The following is a 22,644-nucleotide window of genomic DNA, read 5'->3' as shown; positions in this document are numbered from 1 at the left end:
TTTTTCCTCTCTTTCCTATCCATTATCAGGGGACGCTTTCTCAGACTAATACTCTTGCCTGATCGGACATAATACACACTGGTACAATCTCCTTTCGACTTTCCTTCTGTTATGAAAACAGTCCCGCCATAACAATTTTTCGATCTGATTCAAGCGCCCCCCCCCCCTTTCCTCATCTCGCATTTACCCTCCTTAAACCAAAACTGTGCAGCCTGCCTCATTTGCTTTTCATTCTCTGTAGATAACACCCTCGATTTTCACCATGGCTCTCTGCTCATATTATTACAGCTGGCATTCTCTCTCTGTGTCAAACTAGAAATGTTTACGTTTACGGATTCACTATCTGTTCGTTTTTATTTGGCTATAAAAGATCAAAACAACCGTGTGCACAGTGAACTCACATTTTTGATCGGAGCGCTGTTTCCCCTACAGCGCTGGTTCGCCTCCTGACCGCTCGACTCGCCGCTCTCTCCCAGGGCTGGCCGGCCTTGCTTCGATCATGATTCTCCCACACATTGATGACTGTTGTCCACTGTCGCCCCATTATTGAAAAAGTCTTTATCCGTTGTTCTTATCTCTTGCAAATCCGGCTGTCATCAACAACCAACTGTTCCCGTTGTTTTAATCTCTTGCAAATCCGGGTCCCAACGGCATCAACTGTAAGATTCTGATCAAACTGGCCAGTATCACGTCTTCGTCTGTTTGGCCCTCCATCCAATTCCTCTGCGTTGTGTACTTTTAATGGTCCTGACGTCTCCGATACTGGTAGATAAGATCCTTATCTCCCCCGTTCGTGCAATCCATAAACCATAATAATTCGACACTCCGACACTGTGAAATACCTTACAAGGAAAAGCGTGGTTTTATTCCTCTAAACAGAAACCTCAGCTCAGATGTTAACAGATTGTATTGTCCTTGAAGAGTCTATTTCTAATGATCTTTCGGTGTGTTCATCTATCGTCCTTTTGTTATTCAGTCCAATAGTGGTCAGGCCTGGTCGTTAGCCTGAAACTCTCCTCGTGTTAGCCGAAGCTACTGTAATGATGATGTGGCATTCTCCCTTCCCCCCCCCCTAGATGGTGGAGGAGGAAGAGTCTCTCCTGGTTCCTTCCCTCCCAGTCTCAGTCAGATTCTAGTCTGCTCAACACCCGGAAACACCGTTCGACTTATAGATGTTCGTCGTCGCAACGACGGCCCCGCATTCTGGTTGTCATGTGACGTGTTGTCATGACAACTGCGTTTAACCTTTCACACATTAAAATGCAGTTTCATTCACTGTTGCATTAAGATGAACCTCTCTCCCTCCTGCTCGTCGAGACAGTACACTCTAATCTCAGATGTTCTAATGAGGAATGTCAACAAACATTCTCTCGCTGGCAGTGTGGCTCACAACAATCACCCTGCTACTGAACCACCGTCTCCTGCTTCCACCGTCCGCATGCACTTCGACCTCTCTGACCCGGCACCGTTTTAGCTGTGGTCACTCCCCCCAATCTATACATCACATACATTGAAAAACCACCATTTTCTCTCAACATGGACTAATGAGGACACACAGTGTCATAGATATGTTCTCTGTCCTGCCTGTCAGCCGCCACTAGGGGCATAGTGGCTAGCCCAGAGTAAGTGAGTGAGTGAGTGAGTGAGTGAGTGAGTGAGTGAGTGAGTGAGTGATATTGCTGGTATATGAGGTGCTTCATATCTAAAAAAAATAAACAAAGAGATACATTTTCAGTGGAATTGTGTTGCTAGGGGAACGGCGTTGGTCAGTTTATTTCTTGTCAGCTATTTATTTATTTTATTTTATTTGTATTTGCAAACACTGCAGTCAGAACAATAATAAAACAATGGGTCAGTGTTATCATAGAAACCACTGGGTGACAAATCACACAATAAGATGCAGCGTTGTCCCACAGTGCTGAATGGCGTCTATGAGAGTGTTGGGGTTGTGACCTTGTGACCAATCCTCTTATTATTATTATTATTATTATTATTATTATTATTATTATTATTATTATTATTATTATTATTATTATTATTATTATTATTCTAGCACTGCAACAGGAAATCAATGTGGACTCATTTAGAATGTTTATCTTTGAAGTTTGAGACAGTCTATAGCAGGGGTAAGCAATTAAGGCCTTGTCCAGACTAAAACAATTTTGATCTGTTTCGTTTTCGTTTCGTTTTTAGGTTTCCGTAAAAACGAAAACGTCTCAAGATAATAAGTGCATGCCACAAATTTACAAAATAAATGTCTTTCCTGTTTTATTTTGAAAGCCCCCGACCGGAAGTGTTATAGTGTCTGTTGCTAGCAGCTTAACCTGTGCTTTTTGAGCTAACGTAACGTCATTAGTTTCCAACGGAGAGGAGAGAAAGACCACGGCTCACATGCAGCTGAAACTACCTGTTGGAATAAATTAATTGATTGATGTTTAACTTGTCCCTGTGTGTGTCCAGTCATTTCGACTAGCAAACGTTGTCTGTATTTAACGTTACCTCAGGATACCACTGTCTATTGTATTTAGTTGGTTAGCCATTTATCTAATGTGGATAGCATTTTGAATAGCATCAATGTTAGCTGGCTGGCAACAGCTTTATTTACTAAATTATGGAGGCTTTTTAATCGTCAAGGTAAGAGAGGATTTGTCATGATCAACTGAAGGCGTATGCTATGGAACAATATGTGCTTGGGTTTTCAGAAAAAGGCCAGCTATGTGACGCTAATTATTTAGCTAATATTGATAGCATAGCTTGCTGGCTACAGCTCAACACCATGCCATGGGGATACTATTTACTAAATTATGGAGGATTTGTCATGATCAACTGAAGGGGTATGCTATGGAACAGTTTGCCGCAAAAGCCCGATCAGGGTCAATAGCTTCTGCCCCCCACGAACGCAACTACTCTGTACGACGTCATTGTTGTTGTGATGTTGGCTGAGAGTTTGCGCATACGGGGTAAGGGAGAGGTGGGCCAATGCATCATCGATTCAGGAGAACACGCGTATCGTTTGTAAAGATGGTGACGCAATGGGGGGGCGTCTTCAGAATTGCGCACTCTGGGAGCTAGTATCAAAAAGTACCGTCTTCAGGCTGCCAGAACGCAGTTCCGTGTGGCAGAACGATGCAAACGATCGAATACTGTGGACAGTATTAGTGTGGACATGGCCTAAGTTTAGCCTCGGGACACATTTTTTCCAAGCCATTATATGGCGGGCCAGAACCAAAAGCAAAGGCTAATTTAACACTTTGATCGCCATGGTTAAATTCATAATTTACCATCCCTAGCCAGCTCTATTTGTCTATGGAGAAGTTCCCCTTCTTTGCAGGGCTATAACTTTTTAAATTATATTGCTAAATTGACATTATTATGGCCCATTCAATGTCCTATATCCATTGTTCAGGGTGTAGCAACGATATACTTTTTCATTCACATATTCATACTAAAATATGGTCTAAAGTATAAGTATGTTTTTATCGTTTTCTGCAGCTTTCTCCAGAACTTGATTTATAGCCCCAAATGCATTATATTGATGATCAAATACAGTTTGGTAGCGATCGGTGCCAGATGAAAAAATTCAACTGGAGGTACTTCTAGAAGTTACTACGTATCATCTGATATTGACCGGATGGGCGAGGGGGCGTTTATAATTCCATGGGCAACGTTATACCATTCATCTAGTGTGGGTCATATGATCATCAGATCAGTTAGTATAGAAGACGTTAGAAAATAACGTTGAAACTCACCGTATCTTCCTCGCGCCGTTGGACGATCAGCTTGGAGTAGACAGTTTTCGATTATGGGATGTTGATCCTGATGAACCATTTCCAGGTTGTATAATACTATATACGTCCAAATAACGTTGTTTATTGAGTTAGGGCGAGCGATTGATTATCCAGTGTGTTGAGATAGAGTCCTGCTAATGATCGCGAGTGCCCGGACGAAATATGGATGAGCACTTCCTGTTTGACAAGTCACTTCCTGTTGGCGATCTGCCGATCGGCCACCAGATGGCGCTCTTGAACCGCTAGAGAGTTGAGTGGAGGAATTGATTGATGTTTAACTTGTCCCTGTGTGTGTCCAGTCATTTCGACTAGCAAACGTTGTCTGTATTTAACGTTACCTCAGGATACCACTGTCTATTGTATTTAGTTGGTTAGCCATTTATCTAATGTGGATAGCATTTTGAATAGCATCAATGCTAGCTGGCTGGCAACAGCTTTATTTACTAAATTATGGAGGCTTTTTAATCGTCAAGGTAAGAGAGGATTTGTCATGATCAACTGAAGGCGTATGCTATGGAACAATATGTGCTTGGGTTTTCAGAAAAAGGCCAGCTATGTGACGCTAATTATTTAGCTAATATTGATAGCATAGCTTGCTGGCTACAGCTCAACACCATGCCATGGGGATACTATTTACTAAATTATGGAGGATTTGTCATGATCAACTGAAGGGGTATGCTATGGAACAGTTTGCCGCAAAAGCCCGATCAGGGTCAATAGCTTCTGCCCCCCACGAACGCAACTACTCTGTACGACGTCATTGTTGTTGTGATGTTGGCTGAGAGTTTGCGCATACGGGGTAAGGGAGAGGTGGGCCAATGCATCATCGATTCAGGAGAACACGCGTATCGTTTGTAAAGATGGTGACGCAATGGGGGGGCGTCTTCAGAATTGCGCACTCTGGGAGCTAGTATCAAAAAGTACCGTCTTCAGGCTGCCAGAACGCAGTTCCGTGTGGCAGAACGATGCAAACGATCGAATACTGTGGACAGTATTAGTGTGGACATGGCCTAAGTTTAGCCTCGGGACACATTTTTTCCAAGCCATTATATGGCGGGCCAGAACCAAAAGCAAAGGCTAATTTAACACTTTGATCGCCATGGTTAAATTCATAATTTACCATCCCTAGCCAGCTCTATTTGTCTATGGAGAAGTTCCCCTTCTTTGCAGGGCTATAACTTTTTAAATTATATTGCTAAATTGACATTATTATGGCCCATTCAATGTCCTATATCCATTGTTCAGGGTGTAGCAACGATATACTTTTTCATTCACATATTCATACTAAAATATGGTCTAAAGTATAAGTATGTTTTTATCGTTTTCTGCAGCTTTCTCCAGAACTTGATTTATAGCCCCAAATGCATTATATTGATGATCAAATACAGTTTGGTAGCGATCGGTGCCAGATGAAAAAATTCAACTGGAGGTACTTCTAGAAGTTACTACGTATCATCTGATATTGACCGGATGGGCGAGGGGGCGTTTATAATTCCATGGGCAACGTTATACCATTCATCTAGTGTGGGTCATATGATCATCAGATCAGTTAGTATAGAAGACGTTAGAAAATAACGTTGAAACTCACCGTATCTTCCTCGCGCCGTTGGACGATCAGCTTGGAGTAGACAGTTTTCGATTATGGGATGTTGATCCTGATGAACCATTTCCAGGTTGTATAATACTATATACGTCCAAATAACGTTGTTTATTGAGTTAGGGCGAGCGATTGATTATCCAGTGTGTTGAGATAGAGTCCTGCTAATGATCGCGAGTGCCCGGACGAAATATGGATGAGCACTTCCTGTTTGACAAGTCACTTCCTGTTGGCGATCTGCCGATCGGCCACCAGATGGCGCTCTTGAACCGCTAGAGAGTTGAGTGGAGCTCAGCTGTACATCTCAGGTCCCCGGAGGAGAAATATGATTTCGATCACAGATTTTTGAATTATTGATATCAAAGACGAGTTACGGCGTCTTCGGAAGAATGAGCATGGCTAGGAAAGACGTCCAAAGGCGTTTTCGGCGGTTAAAGTGTTAATACATTTATAGTGAACAATGTGACAGACCACCTTAAACTAACACATACATTTGTGGCAGAGGCAGAAAATGGATCAAAATAAACGAGCAGCATAGGTGGCATAATAAACTGTAAACGAGCAGTTTTTTCTACTTTCCATTATTATATTATAATAAATGTTTGCACTGAACATTATACCTTTGTCTTTTTGCCATTTTATTATAAAACCGGAGACAAGCGTCTCTCTATATCCTACATTAACTCAATAGAGACCAAACCCGAGATAAGTCGGGTTAACTCGCCAGTGGTTGGGCGCCAGACCCGAGATGTCTCGGGTTTTGGTCGTTTATTCTTTTATTTGATATTTGTATTCATTATTCATCCAGGGACCTTGGTGTTACCATAGGGAATGAGTCTGAGGTCGCCAAAGTGAAATACCGGCCGCATCCAGCTAGACGGCGGTATCGAGCACCCTTTGTAACCTTGTATCATGGCCTGTGGAACGGCCAAATGTCTCCGGTTTCACTTTTCCTTTCGCCCGGCTTTAGAGGGTTGAAAGCCAAATAGTATTTTTTATTTAGTTAATGAATGTCTCGTTGTAATTCTTATTTACCTAATGTAGAGCATCTTCTTGAAGTGGATTCAGCTTTTTTTGCTCCGATTTGACGTCAGTTTAATTGCATTGTTACTGTTCACATGTGTGGTGCCATCACAGTCATATATAAGTAAAGATGAAGTTTGAATGACTTACTGAACTATTTCAGCTCCAGGCGCTGTCCACCTCCCTGCCTATACCTGTTATTCACTCTCAATATGGATACAACAAAGTATAATAAGCATTCTTTAGCTGGTGGTAGTTTATCTGTTGACATTATAGCTTAAATATATAGCCTAGCCTATAGTCGGTCTGATATATATATATATATATATATATCATATCCTCAAAATAATCTGACAGCCAGATATTATTGTTGAGGGGGCCAATTTCGGCCCGCGGGCCACCTATTGCCGACCACTGGTATATATATGATTGTTGTGGGTGACTGGGTGTGTAACGGCCCATGCGTCTGGCTGCTCCAGGGGGATCCCGACTCACCGTGGCTGGGTGAAGAAGATCCGCTTTGCCCCGGGAAAAGGCAACCAGAAGCTCCTGGTGATGTACACTGATGGAGCCGAGGTCTGGGACACCAAGGAGGTGAGGTGCAACACAAAGCACCACACCACAGCCATACCACAACCATACCACAACCATACTACAAACGTACCACAACCATACTACAACCACACTACAACCGTACTACAACCACAGATAGAGGTTTACCCACAAACTCAACCAGCAGCACAGATAGTAACAGTAACAATTGTCCAAGTTCTAATAAGCTAGAATAAAATTAATTAAAATGCAGTGTTAATGCAGAGCCTATATCCTCCTCATTTTTGTGGTACTTAAAATGGTAAATGGTTTATATAACGCTTTTATCCAAAGCACTTTACAATTTTGTTCCTCACATTTTTACCCATTCACTCACACATTCACACAAGGTGCCAACCTGCTCATCGCAAGCAATTAAGGGTTAAGTGTCTTGCTCAAGGACACTTCGACATGCTGATGATGAACCTTCCGATTACCACCAGACGACCACTCTACCTCCTATACATTGTATATTTTGTATAATGTTTGGTCTTTATTCTTTTTCCTTTTTTTGTATCTTACTGTATGAAGCACAATCTCTGGAGGCTCATACAGAATCAAGCATTTCACTGTAATTTACATGTACCTTATTATGTAATAATACATTAACCCTTTCACTGCTGCACTACCAAAACGGTTAACCCTTTCACTGACAATTCACATAGGGTTGACCCTTTCACTGCCACACGACAGCCGGTTAACCCTTCCACTGCCACACGACAGAATGTTAACCCTTTACTATCACACAACCGATGGTGACCGTCGGTTGTGTGATAGTAAAGGGTTAACCTTCTGTTGTGTGGCAGTGAAAGGGTTAATAATAAGTAATAATACAAAAGTTGAAACCGAACACCCCCCCCCGCAGGTCCAGATGGTCAGCAGCATGAGGATTGGTCGGAACGTCAACTACCGCGTCCTGGACATCGACTGGTGCACGTCGGACAAGGTGGTGCTGGCGTCTGACGACGGCTGCATCCGCGTGCTGGAGATGGCTATGAAGTCAGCCAGCTACCGCATGGACGAACAGGACCTCACCGGTGGGTGGGAGGGAGGGAGAGGGAGAGGGATGGAGGGAGGGGGAGAGAGAGGGAGAGGGAGGGGGAGGGGGAAACGGGTGGATAGAGAGAGCTGTGAGGTGTCAGTGGGATTGTGTTGCTAGGGCAACAGTATTGTACCTGTCGGCTGGAAGTAAATGTGGGTCCATGTAGAATGTTTATGATGTCAAGTTAAATCCATCTGTTGATGCTTAACCAAGCTATCTTCTCTTCTCTCCTTTTCTCCTCTCGTCTCTCCTCTTCTATCTTATCTTCTTCTTCTCTCCTCTCCTTTTCTCTCTTTCTCCTCTTCTCTCCTCTCTTCTCTTATTTTCTCTTTTCTCCTCTCCTCTCCTCTATTTTCTCCTATTCTCCTATCTTCTCTTCTCTCCTTTTATCCTCTCTTCTCCTCACTTTTCCTCTTCTCTTCTCATCTCCTCCTCTCTTCTCTCCTGTTCTCCTTTCTTCTTGTTTCTCTTTTTCTCCTCTCCTCTTCTCTCCCTGTCTCTTCTCTCCCTTTATCCTCTCCTCTCTTCTCTCCTTGTCTCCTCTCTTCTCTCCTCTTCTCCTCTCTTATCTTCTCTTCTCTAATTTTCTCTCTTCTCCTCTTCTCTTATCTTCTCCTCTCCTCTCCTCTCCTCTCCTCTCCTCTCCTCTCCTCTCCTCTCCTCTCCTCTCCTCTCCTCTCCTCTCCTCTCCTGTTTGCCCTCAGATCCAGTCTGGTGTCCCTACCTGTTGCTGCCCCGTGCAGCTCTCACCCTGAAGGCCTTCCTGCTGCTACAGCCCTGGTCTGGAACCTTCACCATGGACATCACCCAGGTGTACGTAAGACTGTGACATCATCCAGGTGTTACAGACCCTTTAACTACACCACTGAACGACATGTTGGGTACAGCTCGCTAGCTAGCCAGGTAGCATAACAGTCTGTTATCAGCTGAGAGAACAGAAAAGAAAGATGAAGAGATGAGACCGGAGATGTTACCTGGTAGCAGCGTGTTGTACCCAAATGTGTTGACACATTTCAAGCATCGGTGATGTAACGTTCAGAATGAATGCTTTTGTTCCCGGAAAGACGCTAGCCTGGTCTGACTCCCAACATATCTAATACTAGCTGTTAGCAATGACAGCAGCCATTTAGTTGTTCAAATGAGACCTTGTTTTTCCACTGAGACGGTAGTACTACCTGACCCTGTAAATGGAGGGTTGTCTTTCTCTCAAGCTGTCAGTATGTTTACCTGTAGCCTGCCGTTATTACCTTCCTGTCACCAGAATGATGTACATAGATCCACATAGAAGCTAGGAAGGATTGGATGAGTTGCTAAAACGGAGGTGTAATGTGTGCTTACAGATGGATCTTTGATTTTATTATTAATTAGACGGACGGAAGGGGAATAAATAGACAGTATAGCACAGTTTAGTATAATATTGCAGTTTAGCATAACAGGATAACATACAGTAGCATAGAATTGCAGTATAGGCCAGTATGAGTATAGTAATATAGTATAATATAGCAGCGTAACATAGAATAATATATTAAAATATTGTATAATACTGTATACCAATATGGTGTAGTATAAATAGTATGATTTAGTTATATTATAATAAAATAAAAATAATACAATTATATAGTATAGAAGTATATAGAATAATACATTATATAAATGTATAGATACAGTGTGTGTGTGTGTGTGTGTGTGTGTGTGTGTGTGTGTGTGTGTGTGTGTGTGTGTGTGTGTGTGTGTGTGTGTGTGTGTGTGTGTGTGTGTGTGTGTGTGTGTGTGTGTAAATTAATTAACCTACATAGTTTGACTGATATATACAGAAAATAGGTTTATTTATGTTGATTTAATTTAGTTGTGTTGATGTTTCATTTTTGCAAAATGGGTTTATTCTGTATGGTTTTACGCAATAAGTCTATCGGTGTGTTGTATCTGTGTAGGGGCAGGTATATATAATAATTTGTCTTCTTCCTGTTCCTTTCGGCCATGTAATTTGGTGAATTATATTAATATGTACTGTTGGACTGTGGTAATTCCATGTACGAATAAATAAATGATGATGATGATGAATACTGTAGACTAATTGCATTTGATCGTGTATTTGGCTTTGCCTTGTTTAATGTAGTGAAATTGTGTGGTTTGTTTTGTATTTTTGTATTTGGGCTTCAGAGAAGCTCACTGTCTATATACTGTCAACTGCCCACCATACGATGTCAGAGAGTGATGTCAGAGCGTGGTGTCAGAGCGTGGTGTCAGAGCGTGATGTCAGAGAGTGATGTCCGAGCGTGATGTCAGAGAGTGATGTCAGAGCATGATGTCAGAGTGATGTCAGAGCGTGGTGTCAGAGAGTGATGTCAGAGCGTGGTGTCAGAGAGTGATGTCAGAGAGTGATATCAGAGCGGGGTGTCAGAGAGTGATATCAGAGCGGGGTGTCAGAGAGTGATATCAGAGCGGGGTGTCAGAGAGTGATGTCAGAGCGTGGTGTCAGAGAGTGATGTCAGAGCGTGGTGTCAGAGAGTGATGTCAGAGAGTGATGTCAGATGTCTCTGTTGCAGGGACTACAGTGAGAAAGGGGAGATTAAAGGGCTGATCCAGGAGCAGCTGAACTCCATGTCTAAGTGAGTTACTCCTCCTCCTCTCCGTCTCCTCCTCCAACTCCTCCTCCTCATCCTCCACTCCGTCTCCTGCTCCTCCTCATAATTTTCTCCTCCTCCCCCTCCTCCTCATCCAACTCATCCTCCTCTCCGTCTCATCCTCCTCCTCCTCATCCTCCTCTCCGTCTCCTCCTCTCTGTCTCTTCCTCCTCCTCCTCCTCCTCGTCTCCTCACAGCAGGAAACATTTTGGTGATGGCCGATCACCGATGTTGATAATGATCTGTTGAGTAAAACAAATTACTATGTTGGCTCCCCAGTGATATGAAGAGTGTTCTGCAAGACCCAGAGCTCAACCTGCTGCAGCGCTGCCTGCTGGTCTCACGGTGAGTTACACACAGTACCGCTCAGACCCGTGTTAATTGGTGGGGTCTAGGGTGGGTGGGATCTCTTTGAGGATGGACTTCTTCACAATCCTCTCTAGGCTTTTGCTCACTATGGGAGTGAGAGCAACGGGGCGCCAGTCGTTCAAACAAGTGACCTTGCTTTTCTTGGGCACTGGGATGATGGTGGCGGATTTGAAGCAGGCTGGAACTTTGCATGTGGTGAGGGAGAGGTTGAATATCCTGGTGAACACCCCCGCTAGCTCTGTTGCGCATGCCCGGAGCACTCGGCCTGGAATTCCATCCGGGCCGGCTGCTTTCCTGATGTTAATGTGCTGGAACTCCTTGCACACTTCCACCTCAGTGATGACTGTGGGGTGGGGACAGGTATGGTGGGGGCGAGGCGGGCAGGGGGGGGGGGGGGGGGGGGTTGTTGACCTCGAACCGGGTGTAGAACGTGTTAAGTTTATCCGGTAGGGAGGCAGCGATGGTGGCTGTGTGGTTGTTCCTCCCCTTTAAGTCTGTGATATTCTGTAGGCCTCTCCAGACACTCAGTTTGGGTAGAGTAGTGTTTCTTTTTTTGTATTTTATTTTTTAATTATTTTTTAAACAAACACATAAACAAACATGACAACACACAATAGGATATACAAATACACATATGCTCCAGCTCGTACCCCCCTCTCCCGGACCCCCCATTGGATAATCCAACCATTATAATTTGTTCCTAACCAGACACTACCATTATATGCTGGCTTTTATTCTCTCCACCACTTCTAACCACATTGCCATTTTGGATTCATTGAGACCCAAAATTCTAGCTGTTGATATTTCTTGATAAATCACATCGAGATATGTAAGAATCCAGACCTTACGGCACATTTTTTCCGGTTGAAACCATTGTGATGCTATCAGCTTTTTAGCCACTGTGATACCGGATAAAACCAATCTCTTTAGCTGTGGAGGTACTGCATGCTCAAAGACATCATTCAGCAGTAATACAGAGGGGTGTACAGGTATATCCAGAGTTAAGAGATTTGACAATTGCTGGGTCACTTCTTTCCAAAATATCTTAACTGGTGGGCAGTCCCAGTACATGTGCATAAATGTCCCTTCGTCCCCATTTGTACATAAGGAGCATTTGGAGTCTTGTTTAAGACCCATTTTGTTCAGTCTTATAGGAGTTAAGTATGTCCTGTGAATATAGTTAAGATTGATTTGTTGATGGTCCGGGTTCCTTGATGCAAGGCGTACATTTGCCCAGGCTTCTTGCCAGTCAAAGTCTATCTCCAGGTCTGGTATATCCCTCCTCCAGACTGAGTCTAGATGTAGGGTTTCATACGAGGCCGTTAGTAATTGATGATAAAAATCTGAAACAAAACCTCTCGATGTCTCTCTTTCATAGAAGAATTTGTGGTATCTGTGGTGTACAATTGGTATCCTTAATGGAACACCGTGAGCCTTCAAACATGCCAATAACTGTGCGTAAAAATAATATGAGGACTTGGTGAGATAAAAAATGTTGCATATCTCATCAAAACTACAAAAACCCTGTTTGTTGAAAACGTCTCCTAATGTGTGTATGCCTTGCTTTTCCCATCTAGGGAATCTTATAGGTTGTTTTCCAATCAAGAGTGCATTGTTATTGAATAAGGGAGTATGATTATGCCATTTATGTGGGATAGAGTCTTTTTTTTGTGTTTCACGCCATATCCGGATTGCATGAGTGATTATGGGGCCAAATTTCCGTTCGCATTGCTTAATTGATAATTTGGTGTACACTATGTCCTTCAGCCTATGTGGAGCTACTATATTTTCTTCTAAATTTCTCCAGGATACTGATGCTTGGGGATCAAACCATGTTGTCAGTGGTCTTAAAGTGTATGCCTTAAAATAGTGGTGGAAATCTGGAAATGCCATACCACCGTCTGCTTTGTTTCTCTGTGCGGTGGATCTTTTTATACGTGGTGGTTTGTTATTCCAAATAAATTTGTATGTGGAGGAGTGTAATTCTTTCCAGTAACCCTTTGGAGGGGGTAACGGTAGCATTGAGCTGAAGAAGTTGATTCTAGGTAGGACGTCCATCTTAATTATTGATATCCGTGCTTGTACTGAGTTTTTAAGTTTTGACCAACTGACAAGGTCGTATTTGATTTTGTTTTGGATTTTTATGTAATTGTGCTTCACTGTTTGGCTTATGGTAGGGAATATTTCAACTCCCAAACATCTAAAGTGTTTTACCATCGGTATCTCTTCTGGGAGGGTTATATTTCTTTTTGCAGGGGCGTTAAGTGGGAGGAAGGCCGACTTCGGCCAATTTATCCTAAATCCCGATAAATCTCCAAAGTCCTCAATCAACTTGAGAAGATGAGGCAATGCGGTGTTGGGGTTTTGCATGAACAGTATTACGTTGTCCGCATATAAACTAATTTTGTGTTGTGTGCCCTTGATTACGATTGGTTCTATGGATTGGGATTGTCTTATATATTGTGCTAAAGGCTCTAATGATAGATCGAATAGTCCGGGACTAAGGGGGCAACCCTGTCTGGAAGACCGTGATACTGGAAAGATTTCGGAGGTGATTGTACCTGTTGTAATCATGGCCGATGGGTCTTTGTATAATACTTTAATCATATCAATGAATCCTTTTCCTAACCCCATCCTTTCTAACACTGCCCATAGATACGACCATTCCAACCTGTCAAAAGCTTTCATTGCATCCAGGGACAGCATCGCCTTAGGTGTGTTGTCTTCCTTGTTAGCATCTAGTACGTGTAGTAATCGTCTTATGTTATCAGTGATCAGGCGGCCTCTTATGAAGCCTGTTTGGTCCGGATGAATTAAAGACGTCATATGCTTTTGTAGTCTGATGGCTAATACCTTAGAGTACAGTTTGATATCTGTTCCGAGGAGGCTTAAAGGTCTGTAACTACCGCACTCGGTGGGGTCTTTGTCTTTTTTGAGGAGGACTGTTATGAGTGCAATATTGTCATTCTTATGGAAGTTCCCCTCCTTGACTGAGTATAAAATCATATTTAGTAATAAGGGTCCAATCATGTCCCAACAAGAGAGGTACATTTCTGGTGGGATACCGTCTCTTCCAGGGGCCCTTCCACTTTGCATTTCGTAGAGTAGTGTTTCTATGGTTTGTGTAGTGTAGTGTTTGTTCGGATCTTTCAAAAAATTTCAATTTGAATCCCTCCGAAAGGGCTGACAGGCACCACACAATGGATGACTCAATGGTTAGTCATTAGAGTTTGTTTATTTTAAACAAACTCGTTGAAATGTTTTTCTCCACAATACAACTTTTATAATTCCCACAGTTGACCATAGGCTTACCATAGGTCAAAAACCTGTGAAACAGAACAAAATGCAGTGCATACACATTAATTAAGCATAATATTAATATACACTATATTAATATTAATACCAACACCAATCAATCAATTAATTAATATTAATATCAATATACATATTAATATACTATCAATACTACTATTGAATATACATACACTATTCATTTCATTTACACTATACATTTCATCAAACCAGCATGTCATGTCTCCTTTAACACTTTGGCGACCAAAGTCCTGCGGCGATTTATAGTCCAGAGGACCGAGCGTCGTCAACAAACCGATGTACTTTCTAACAGCTATATATATACTTTATAGTATTGCTATCTGTCCATTCTCATTGTCACTTGAGTGCATAAACCGTGCCTTCATAATGGCTTAAAGAAAATAAATATCCATCGGTTGGTTGTCATTTTATAGCGCCGTGAATATAAGGTTTATTGCAGTTTTCGCCTCATCTTTTTTCTGGGGAGCTAGATAATAGGCTAAAGGCTAGTCACGTTATATCAAACGCCATTTCTGCTGTATATATACGAATGAAATAAAACAAACTGCGTAGCATCCGGACTATTACAGAGCATCTATGGATGAAATGGGGGCGGCGGGGGACGCCGATTATTATTATTGATTAGCAATACAGTGTGCGTTCAAGTAGCCATTTTCACTGATCGATCACATTGCGTTTTAAAACAATGTCCAATCCAGCTGTAATTTGGGGGAATAGTATCCTACCGTCAACCCATGTGATCGCCGGCAGCATTTCGTCATTAGTCATCGGAATCTGGTAGATCGATATGTCCATTGGCTGATCATAAATCCTATTATTCCAGGCTGAAATCTGCGTTCAGTAACGTGATCAAAGATGGAGTATGTTCGGCTGGGATCGAGGCTCATATGAAACGCCCACAGACAGTAAACATTTTTTTTTCAATCGCCCTCAATGATACTGCAGTGGAGCGATGGCGCCCCTAAGCGCATCTGGCCGGTATTGCATGTTTCAAAAATCAAATATGCGGGTAGGTCCTGCAAGTCGATCGGGGACGTTAATAGCGTTATTAATATGGAATAAAACAATAACAACTCGCCACGAGTTAACTCGTGGCTCTGGTCCACAACGCATGGCACCGTAACACGTATAAACTCGTGGCTGGTCCTTAAAGTGTTAACTGTGGGTGAAAGAGGGACAACTACAATGACTACATTAACCAGAATGCCTGGCAATGTTTACTTCCTCCTCCGTAACATACGAGCCACTAAGCTCCTCGTCTCACAGCGCAAACCCATACACAATGGACAAGATAGCAGTTCTCATTCATCAGAGCACACACACACACCAAAGTTCCACCACATGAATCTCACCGTGACAAATCAGCAGAGCCACAGAGGCACTAGATCAGCCGTGCGCCATCTGCAAAGTACGCTAGCCTAGCCACAAGCTAGCGGCAAACATTCATTCATTTAGCCAGCACCACTAACACAGTGGACATGCAAATATTATCTGCATACTGCATTAGCAGCCAGCAGCCAACGTGATACATTACATTGTGATTATATGTGACATAGCCAAGTTAATAGCGTTTCAATCACTTAATCAAGTTTACTTACCAACGGGCAGTGTGCTATAGTGAGAATGACATGGCCAGCCACCATTTAAAAGGCAGCTGCGCCAACTGCGCATGCTCACAATCACAAACACCTGTTAACTTATTTAGACCCCTTTACATAGATCTGATCCGTATATTAAATAAACCAAAAGTCTTGACAGTGTTTATCTAGTTTGTGTAGTGTAGTGTTTATCTAGTTTGTGTAGTGTAGTATTTATCTAGTTTGTGTAGTGTTTATCTAGTTTGTGTAGTGTAGTGTTTATCTAGTTTGGGTAGTGTAGTGTTTATCTAGTTTGTGTAGTGTTTATCTAGTTTGGGTAGTGTAGTGTTTATCTAGTTTGTGTAGTGTAGTGTTTATCTAGTTTGAGTAGAGTAGTGTTTATCTAGTTTGTGTAGTGTAGTGTTTATCTAGTTTGGGTAGTGTAGTGTTTATCTAGTTTGGGTAGTGTAGTGTTTATCTAGTTTGTGTAGTGTTTATCTAGTTTGTGTAGTGTAGTGTTTATCTAGTTTGTGTAGTGTAGTGTTTATCTAGTTTGTGTAGTGTAGTGTTCATCTAGTTTGTGTAGAGTAGTGCTTATCTAGTTTGTGTAGAGTAGTGTTTATCTAGTTTGTGTAGTGTAGTGTTTATCTAGTTTGTGTAGTGTAGTGTTTATCTAGTTTGGGTAGAGTAGTGTTTATCTAGTTTGTGTAGTGTTTATCTAGTTTGTGTAGTGTAGTGTTTATCTAGTTTGTGTAGTGTTTATCTAGTTTGTGTAGTGTAGTGTTTATCTAGTTTGTGTAGTGTGTGTAGTGTCTATCTGGTTTGAGTAGTGTAGTGTTTATCTAGTTTGTGTAGAGTAGTCTAGTTTGTGTAGAGTAGTGTTTATCTAGTCTGTGTAGTGTAGTGTCATCTGGTTTGTGTAGTGTAGTGTTTATCTAGTTTGTGTAGAGTAGTGTTTATCTAGTTTATGTAGTGTAGTGTTTATCTAGTTTGTGTAGAGTAGTGTTTATCTAGTTTGGATAGTGTTTATCTAGTTTGTGTAGTGTAGTGTTTATCTAGTTTGGATAGTGTTAATCTAGTTTGTGTAGTGTAGTGTTTATCTAGTTTGAATAGTGTTTATCTCGTTTGTGTAGTGTTTATCTAGTTTGTGTAGTGTTTATCTAGTTTGTGTAGTGTAGTGTTTATCTAGTTTGTGTAGTGTTTATCTAGTTTGTGTAGTGTAGTTGTTATCTAGTTTGTGTAGTGTTTATCTAGTTTGTGTAGTGTTTATCTAGTTTGTGTAGTGTTTATCTAGTTTGGGTAGTGTTTATATAGTTTGTGTATTGTAGTGTTTATCTAGTTTGGGTACAGTAGTGTTTATCTAGTTTGTGTAGTGGAGTGTTTATCTAGTTTGTGTAGTGTTTATCTAGTTTGTGTAGTGGAGTGTTTATCTAGTTTGTGTAGTGTAGCGTTTATCTAGTTTGGGTAGAGTAGTGTTTATCTAGTTTGGGTAGAGTAGTGTTTATCTAGTTTGTGTAGTGTAGTGTTTATCTAGTTTGTGTAGAGTAGTGTTTATCTAGTTTGGGTAGTGTAGTGTTTATCTAGTTTGTGTAGTGTTTATCTAGTTTGTGTAGAGTAGTGTTTATCTAGTTTGGGTAGAGTAGTGTTTATCTAGTTTGTGTAGAGTAGTGTTTATGGGTAGTACTAGTGTTGCAGCTGTAGTTCTTGCCACAAACTGAACTGTATCTGAGTTCCAGAGAAAACAATGGCACAATGGGAGAACAATTACTGAGATGTATTTAATTTGTCTCCATTAGAGATCCAACTGGATAGTTTTTTTTATACTGACTCGCTGTTTTAGCCACATGGTGTCTCAGTGTCTTATACTGCGATACAATCAAGAGCTTTATTGTCTCTGCTGGGAAATTGCATTGTATATTAATAGTATTAGTAACAAAATATAGTTAAATTTTTTTTAAAATAAAGACCGTTATCCACATTGTTGTGGTTCTGACAGAGATAGTGAAACTGCCACCAGCCACCAGTCAAATGCTGGTGTTTTGGTTTTGGCCGGGAAAAACAGCGCCCTCTGCAGGTAGCCAACCTGTGTTCCGTTAGTCTCCTCTAGTCTCAGCTACTGCTTTGCTATGAGTACATTGAATATTAAATACTTTTACTTGGGAACTTTGAATGAAGTATATCCATATTGTATCCAAGTGCTGTTCGGGCAAGGTATTTCTGTTATTACTTAAAGTAATAATCTCAAAGATAATGTCAGTTTTGCTACTCTCCTATCGCTGGTAAAACAATAGTGATTCTACAGATATAGCCATTCGTTTTCCTAACCATTTTGCCGTGACGAGCGCGCGGCGGTCTAACGGCATGGAATTAATTAGGAAACCAGGTTGCTGTTCTGTTATATGCCCGCTAGGAGGCACAAAGTCAACAACGGCCCGACAGGCGACTGTCTGTTAACTTCATTCATCAAGGAGGCTCACTGTCGAGTCAAACTAGATCTCCCAACCTCCTGAACCCACACATGACCCAGTCATGGCACCCCCCCCCCCCCCCCCCCCCCACACATGACCCAGTAATGGAACCCCCCCCCCCCCCCCCCTCCCTCTCCCTCTCACACACACACACACACACACACACACACACACACACACGCACACGCACACAAACACCAACACACTGTCAGCTCTCGCACAGGCTGATTGGTAACCAATTAACTCTCACTGACTGCCACTCCAATCAGGACTCAATCAGCAGCAGCTGGTAGTACTGCTTTTAGCTGATCAGTCTGTAGACATATTTGATTGTGTGTATATATGGGGATGTATTTATGTATGGTTTAAGTGTTAAGTTGGGAATGTATTTATGTATGGGGAGTGTTTACTTTAAAGTGTTACATTCATTAGTCACGAAAGTAATTATCTTTGTACATTGCATAGATTTTAGAGTGGTATGATGCATAATTGGTAGAGTAAGTTAATAAACTTTAAACTTCCAATGTGTATTTTATTTCTTGTATTTTTCTGTGTTTTGTTCTAAAGGTTTTTTTTACCTAAATTGCTAAATTGCTAATTGCCAAATGCAAATAGTAGAACCATATAAAGACCATATACTGGCTAAAAATGGCTGAAGTAGGAAGGAATGCAAAAAAAACTTTGAATATCAATAAATGGAGAAAGAAGGTCATTCTTGACTCTCGGTCTGGTTCTTTTTTTTTTTCTTTTTTTTTAAATCTTTTTCCCCCTCCATTTTCCTCCGATTTTCTCCCATCCCAATGTTAGTTGTATGCCAATTCCCAATCCCTTCCTGGTCGCTGCGCACTTACCCCCCACAGTCAGATCATCTGGGAGAGTGGAGGCTATCACGTGCTTCCTCCGACACACGTCCAGCCAATCAACCGCTTCTTTTCACCTGGCAGCGCGGATCCTCCCTGAGAGGGCGTAGCGTGTGGAAGGATCACACTATCCCACTCAGGTCCTATCCGCGCTTAGCAGGCGCCCCGACCGAACTGTAGGAGTCGCTGTTTACAACGACCCGGACCCATCCCGCCAGCTTCTCCCACCCTCTAATACAGCCAATTGTATTAGTGTGAACGGCCAGCCAAGCTGGTGACAACCCCGGAGCTTCGGGGTTGGTGACGAACGCAATCTCCGCTACGCCACCTAACCACCTCTCGGTCTGGTTCTTGAGTGAAATTCAGTTAACCCTTCGGGTGAGCAAGCAAACATCCTTCCAAGTTGGGGATAGAGCACAAGGTTCAACAAACGCATACAACTTGACACTCACAACGAGACCGCAAAATTTGACATCATGCCATATTACTATGTCTACAGACTGTATGAATTAATGTTGCTGAATTAGAGAATTAATAATTAAAACGTGTCAAATCAGCAGTCAAAGTGTATATTTTCAGCATCATGTTTGTTTACCAACTATTTTAACTGTTATTACTAAAATATAAGATGATAGAATCTCATAAAATGTTATGTGTGAGGCCTTGGTGTAGTGGTATAATCCATGGTTTGATAACCGCTTTTGTATTTTATATAATTAATTTATAAAAATTAAATGGTGGTGTTCTGGTAACATCTTTTGGCTAAATACATAGACATGTACTGTAGTGCTTCATTTTATTAAATGACATATGGGCGATAACAGCGATACAATGAATGAATGAATGAATGAATGACCTTTATTTATATAGCACCCTTCACAGCACGAATGCACAGGGTGCTTTACACTACAGCTTAATATAAAAACACAATAAAACAAAATCAGAAATAAATGACAACAAACAAACAGCAGTTAAAAACAGTGAAACCAGATAGAAAAAGTAGAATAAAAGAATTTGGATAAAATCAAGAGTCACTAATTAAAACAAAACTATAGAACAGTGAGGACAAGAAAAGGCGCCTATGCATGATCAAAAGCCTGTCTGAACAAATGTTTTTTTAGTTGTTTTTTTAAAAGAGTTTTCAGAGGGGGCAGTTTGCAGGTCCAGGGGGAGAGCGTTCCAGAGCCTTGGTGCTGTCACCTCGAAGGCTCGATCACCCCTTGTTTTTAGCCTGGACCTGGGGATCACCAGGAGGTGCTGATCGGCAGATCTGAGTGAGCGGGTGTTGGTGTAGGGATGGATGAGTTCCGTGATGTAGATAGGGGCCTGACCGTGAAGTGCTCTGAAAGTGAAAGTGAGGACTTTGAAATGAATTCTATAGTGTACCAGTAGCCAGTGCAGGGATACCAAAATGGGAGTGATGTGACATGATTTTTTTGACCTTGTGAGTAGCCTGGCTGCAGCATTTTGGACCATTTGTAGTTTATCTGTGCATGATTTGGTGAGACAGGTGAAAAGTGAGTTGCAGTAGTCAAGCCTAGAGGAAATAAAAGCATGCACGGATAGTTCTAGTTCAGAGTGAGATATGATGGTGCGCAGTTTTGCAATGTTTCTGAGGTGAAAGAAGCAGGTGTGTGTGAGTGTTTTGACATGTTTGTCTAGGTTCATGGCCTGGTCAAAGACAACACCCAGGTTTCTCAGGTGGGGACGTATGTTGTCTTTAAGGGACCCCAAGTGAGTGGCCACTCTAGCTGCAGTCTTTTCAGCTGCTACGATCAGCACCTCCGTTTTATTTGCATTTAACTGGAGGAAGTTACTCCCCATCCAGCTCTCAATGCCGAGCAGGCACTCCTGGAGAAGGCTGAGTTTCTCCAAGTTGTCGGGTTTAAAAGAGCAGAGTAGTTGTATGTCGTCTGCGTAGCAGTGATATTTAATGCCGGTGAATTTATTGATGAGGAGTGAATGAATGAATGAAAACTTTATTTAACAGATTGCAGAATGGGTACAATACAGTACGGCTCAATACATACAATTGTTAAGGGGATGCAGACCTGAGAAAGACGTTTGTCTTGTTTCCATCAGGGTCCCCCATTTTCAATTCATATAGACATATATGACATACATGACATACAGATAGTCAGTACTGCTACATCTATACATTTATGACATACCAGATTTGCAAATACAGTACTGTTTGTGATACAGAAGGAGTCAAGAAAAGGGAGTATATACATTTGACGTAGAAACTGTACATTGGAGGAGGTTGGGTGGGGGGGGTTGGGTACATTGGGATATTGACAACCATACTGGGTAATTTACATTGGAGGTGGTTGGGGGGGGGGGGGGGGGGGGGGGGGCGGGGGCACACTGTATAAACAAGTAACACTGTACATTGAGGGGGGGGGGGGAGGAGACACTGTACAAACAAACACAATTGTACATTGAACTATTGACAACCATACTAGGTAAATGACTGTACATTGGAGGGGGTTGGGTTAGGATATTTACAGGGGCCAGTGTTGAATTGCAGTCTCCCGTAGGTGTCCCTTGAGAGAGGTTTTGAAAGTGGGTAGTGATCCACATTCCTTTACAGCTTTGGGTAGGGCGTTCCACATTGATGTGGCATAATTGCGAAACGTGTTTAGTCCCTTATTTGAGCCGAATCTGGGTTTAACATGATTTGTGGAGCTCCCTCTGGTGTTGTGATCGTGGTATTCACTGACCTTTGGGAAGTATTTTGACATGTACATGGGTACCTTGGTCGTGTAGTGTATCTTGTAGACCAGGCCCATTGCAAGTTGTTGTACTCTGTCGTCTACTCTAAGCCATCCTAGGTTGTCAAAGTGGGCAGGGGTGAGGTGGGTTCTAGGAGTAAGGTCAAGCAGTAGTCTGACCAGTTTGTTTTGAGATGTTTGTAATTTTGTTTTTAGCGCCTTTGAGGTGCTTTGGTACCATGAGGTGCAAGCATAGTCGTAGTACCCCTGAATGAGTGCTCCTGCCAGAGTCTTCAGGGTGTTCTTGTTTACCAGAGAGGAGATCCGGTACAAGAATCGAGTTCGTTGGTTGACTTTTTTTATTACATTGGATGCCATTTTGTCACAGGAGAGATTAGCCTCTAGGATGGAACCCAGGTAGGTAATTTCATCTTTCCTTGTGACAATATTGTCACCCACTGTAACTGAGAAGCCGTCGGTCTTGCTGAGTTTGTTATTTGAACCGAAGAGAATGGACTCTGTTTTGCCCATGTGTAATGATAGTTTGTTATCAGCGAGCCATATGCAGATTCTGCCTAGTTCCGAGCTGAGGGTTTTTTCAACTTGTTCTTGTCAGAGACCAGCAGGGCTGAGTCGTCCGCAAACAGGAACAAGTTGC

At 42.1% G+C, this 22,644-nt stretch overlaps 1 protein-coding gene across 1 annotated transcript in view; it reads left to right on the top strand.

The window, feature by feature from the left end:
• Positions 1–22,644, top strand: part of wdr11 (WD repeat domain 11) — a 191,267-nt gene that overhangs the window by 130,554 nt on the left and 38,069 nt on the right. Inside the window, exons 18-22 of the mRNA XM_084321104.1 lie at positions 6,888–7,002; positions 7,865–8,036; positions 8,746–8,854; positions 10,588–10,650; positions 10,945–11,010. Coding sequence (XP_084177230.1) covers positions 6,888–7,002; positions 7,865–8,036; positions 8,746–8,854; positions 10,588–10,650; positions 10,945–11,010 — 525 coding nt within the window. The remainder of the gene's footprint in view (positions 1–6,887; positions 7,003–7,864; positions 8,037–8,745; positions 8,855–10,587; positions 10,651–10,944; positions 11,011–22,644) is intronic.

The sequence above is a fragment of the Notolepis coatsorum genome (assembly GCF_963971535.1).
Source record: "Notolepis coatsorum genome assembly, chromosome: 9".
Taxonomy (NCBI): Eukaryota; Metazoa; Chordata; class Actinopteri; order Aulopiformes; family Paralepididae; genus Notolepis; species Notolepis coatsorum.
Note: the sequence above shows the minus strand (reverse complement) of the source record. Positions and strands in the feature narration are given on the sequence as shown.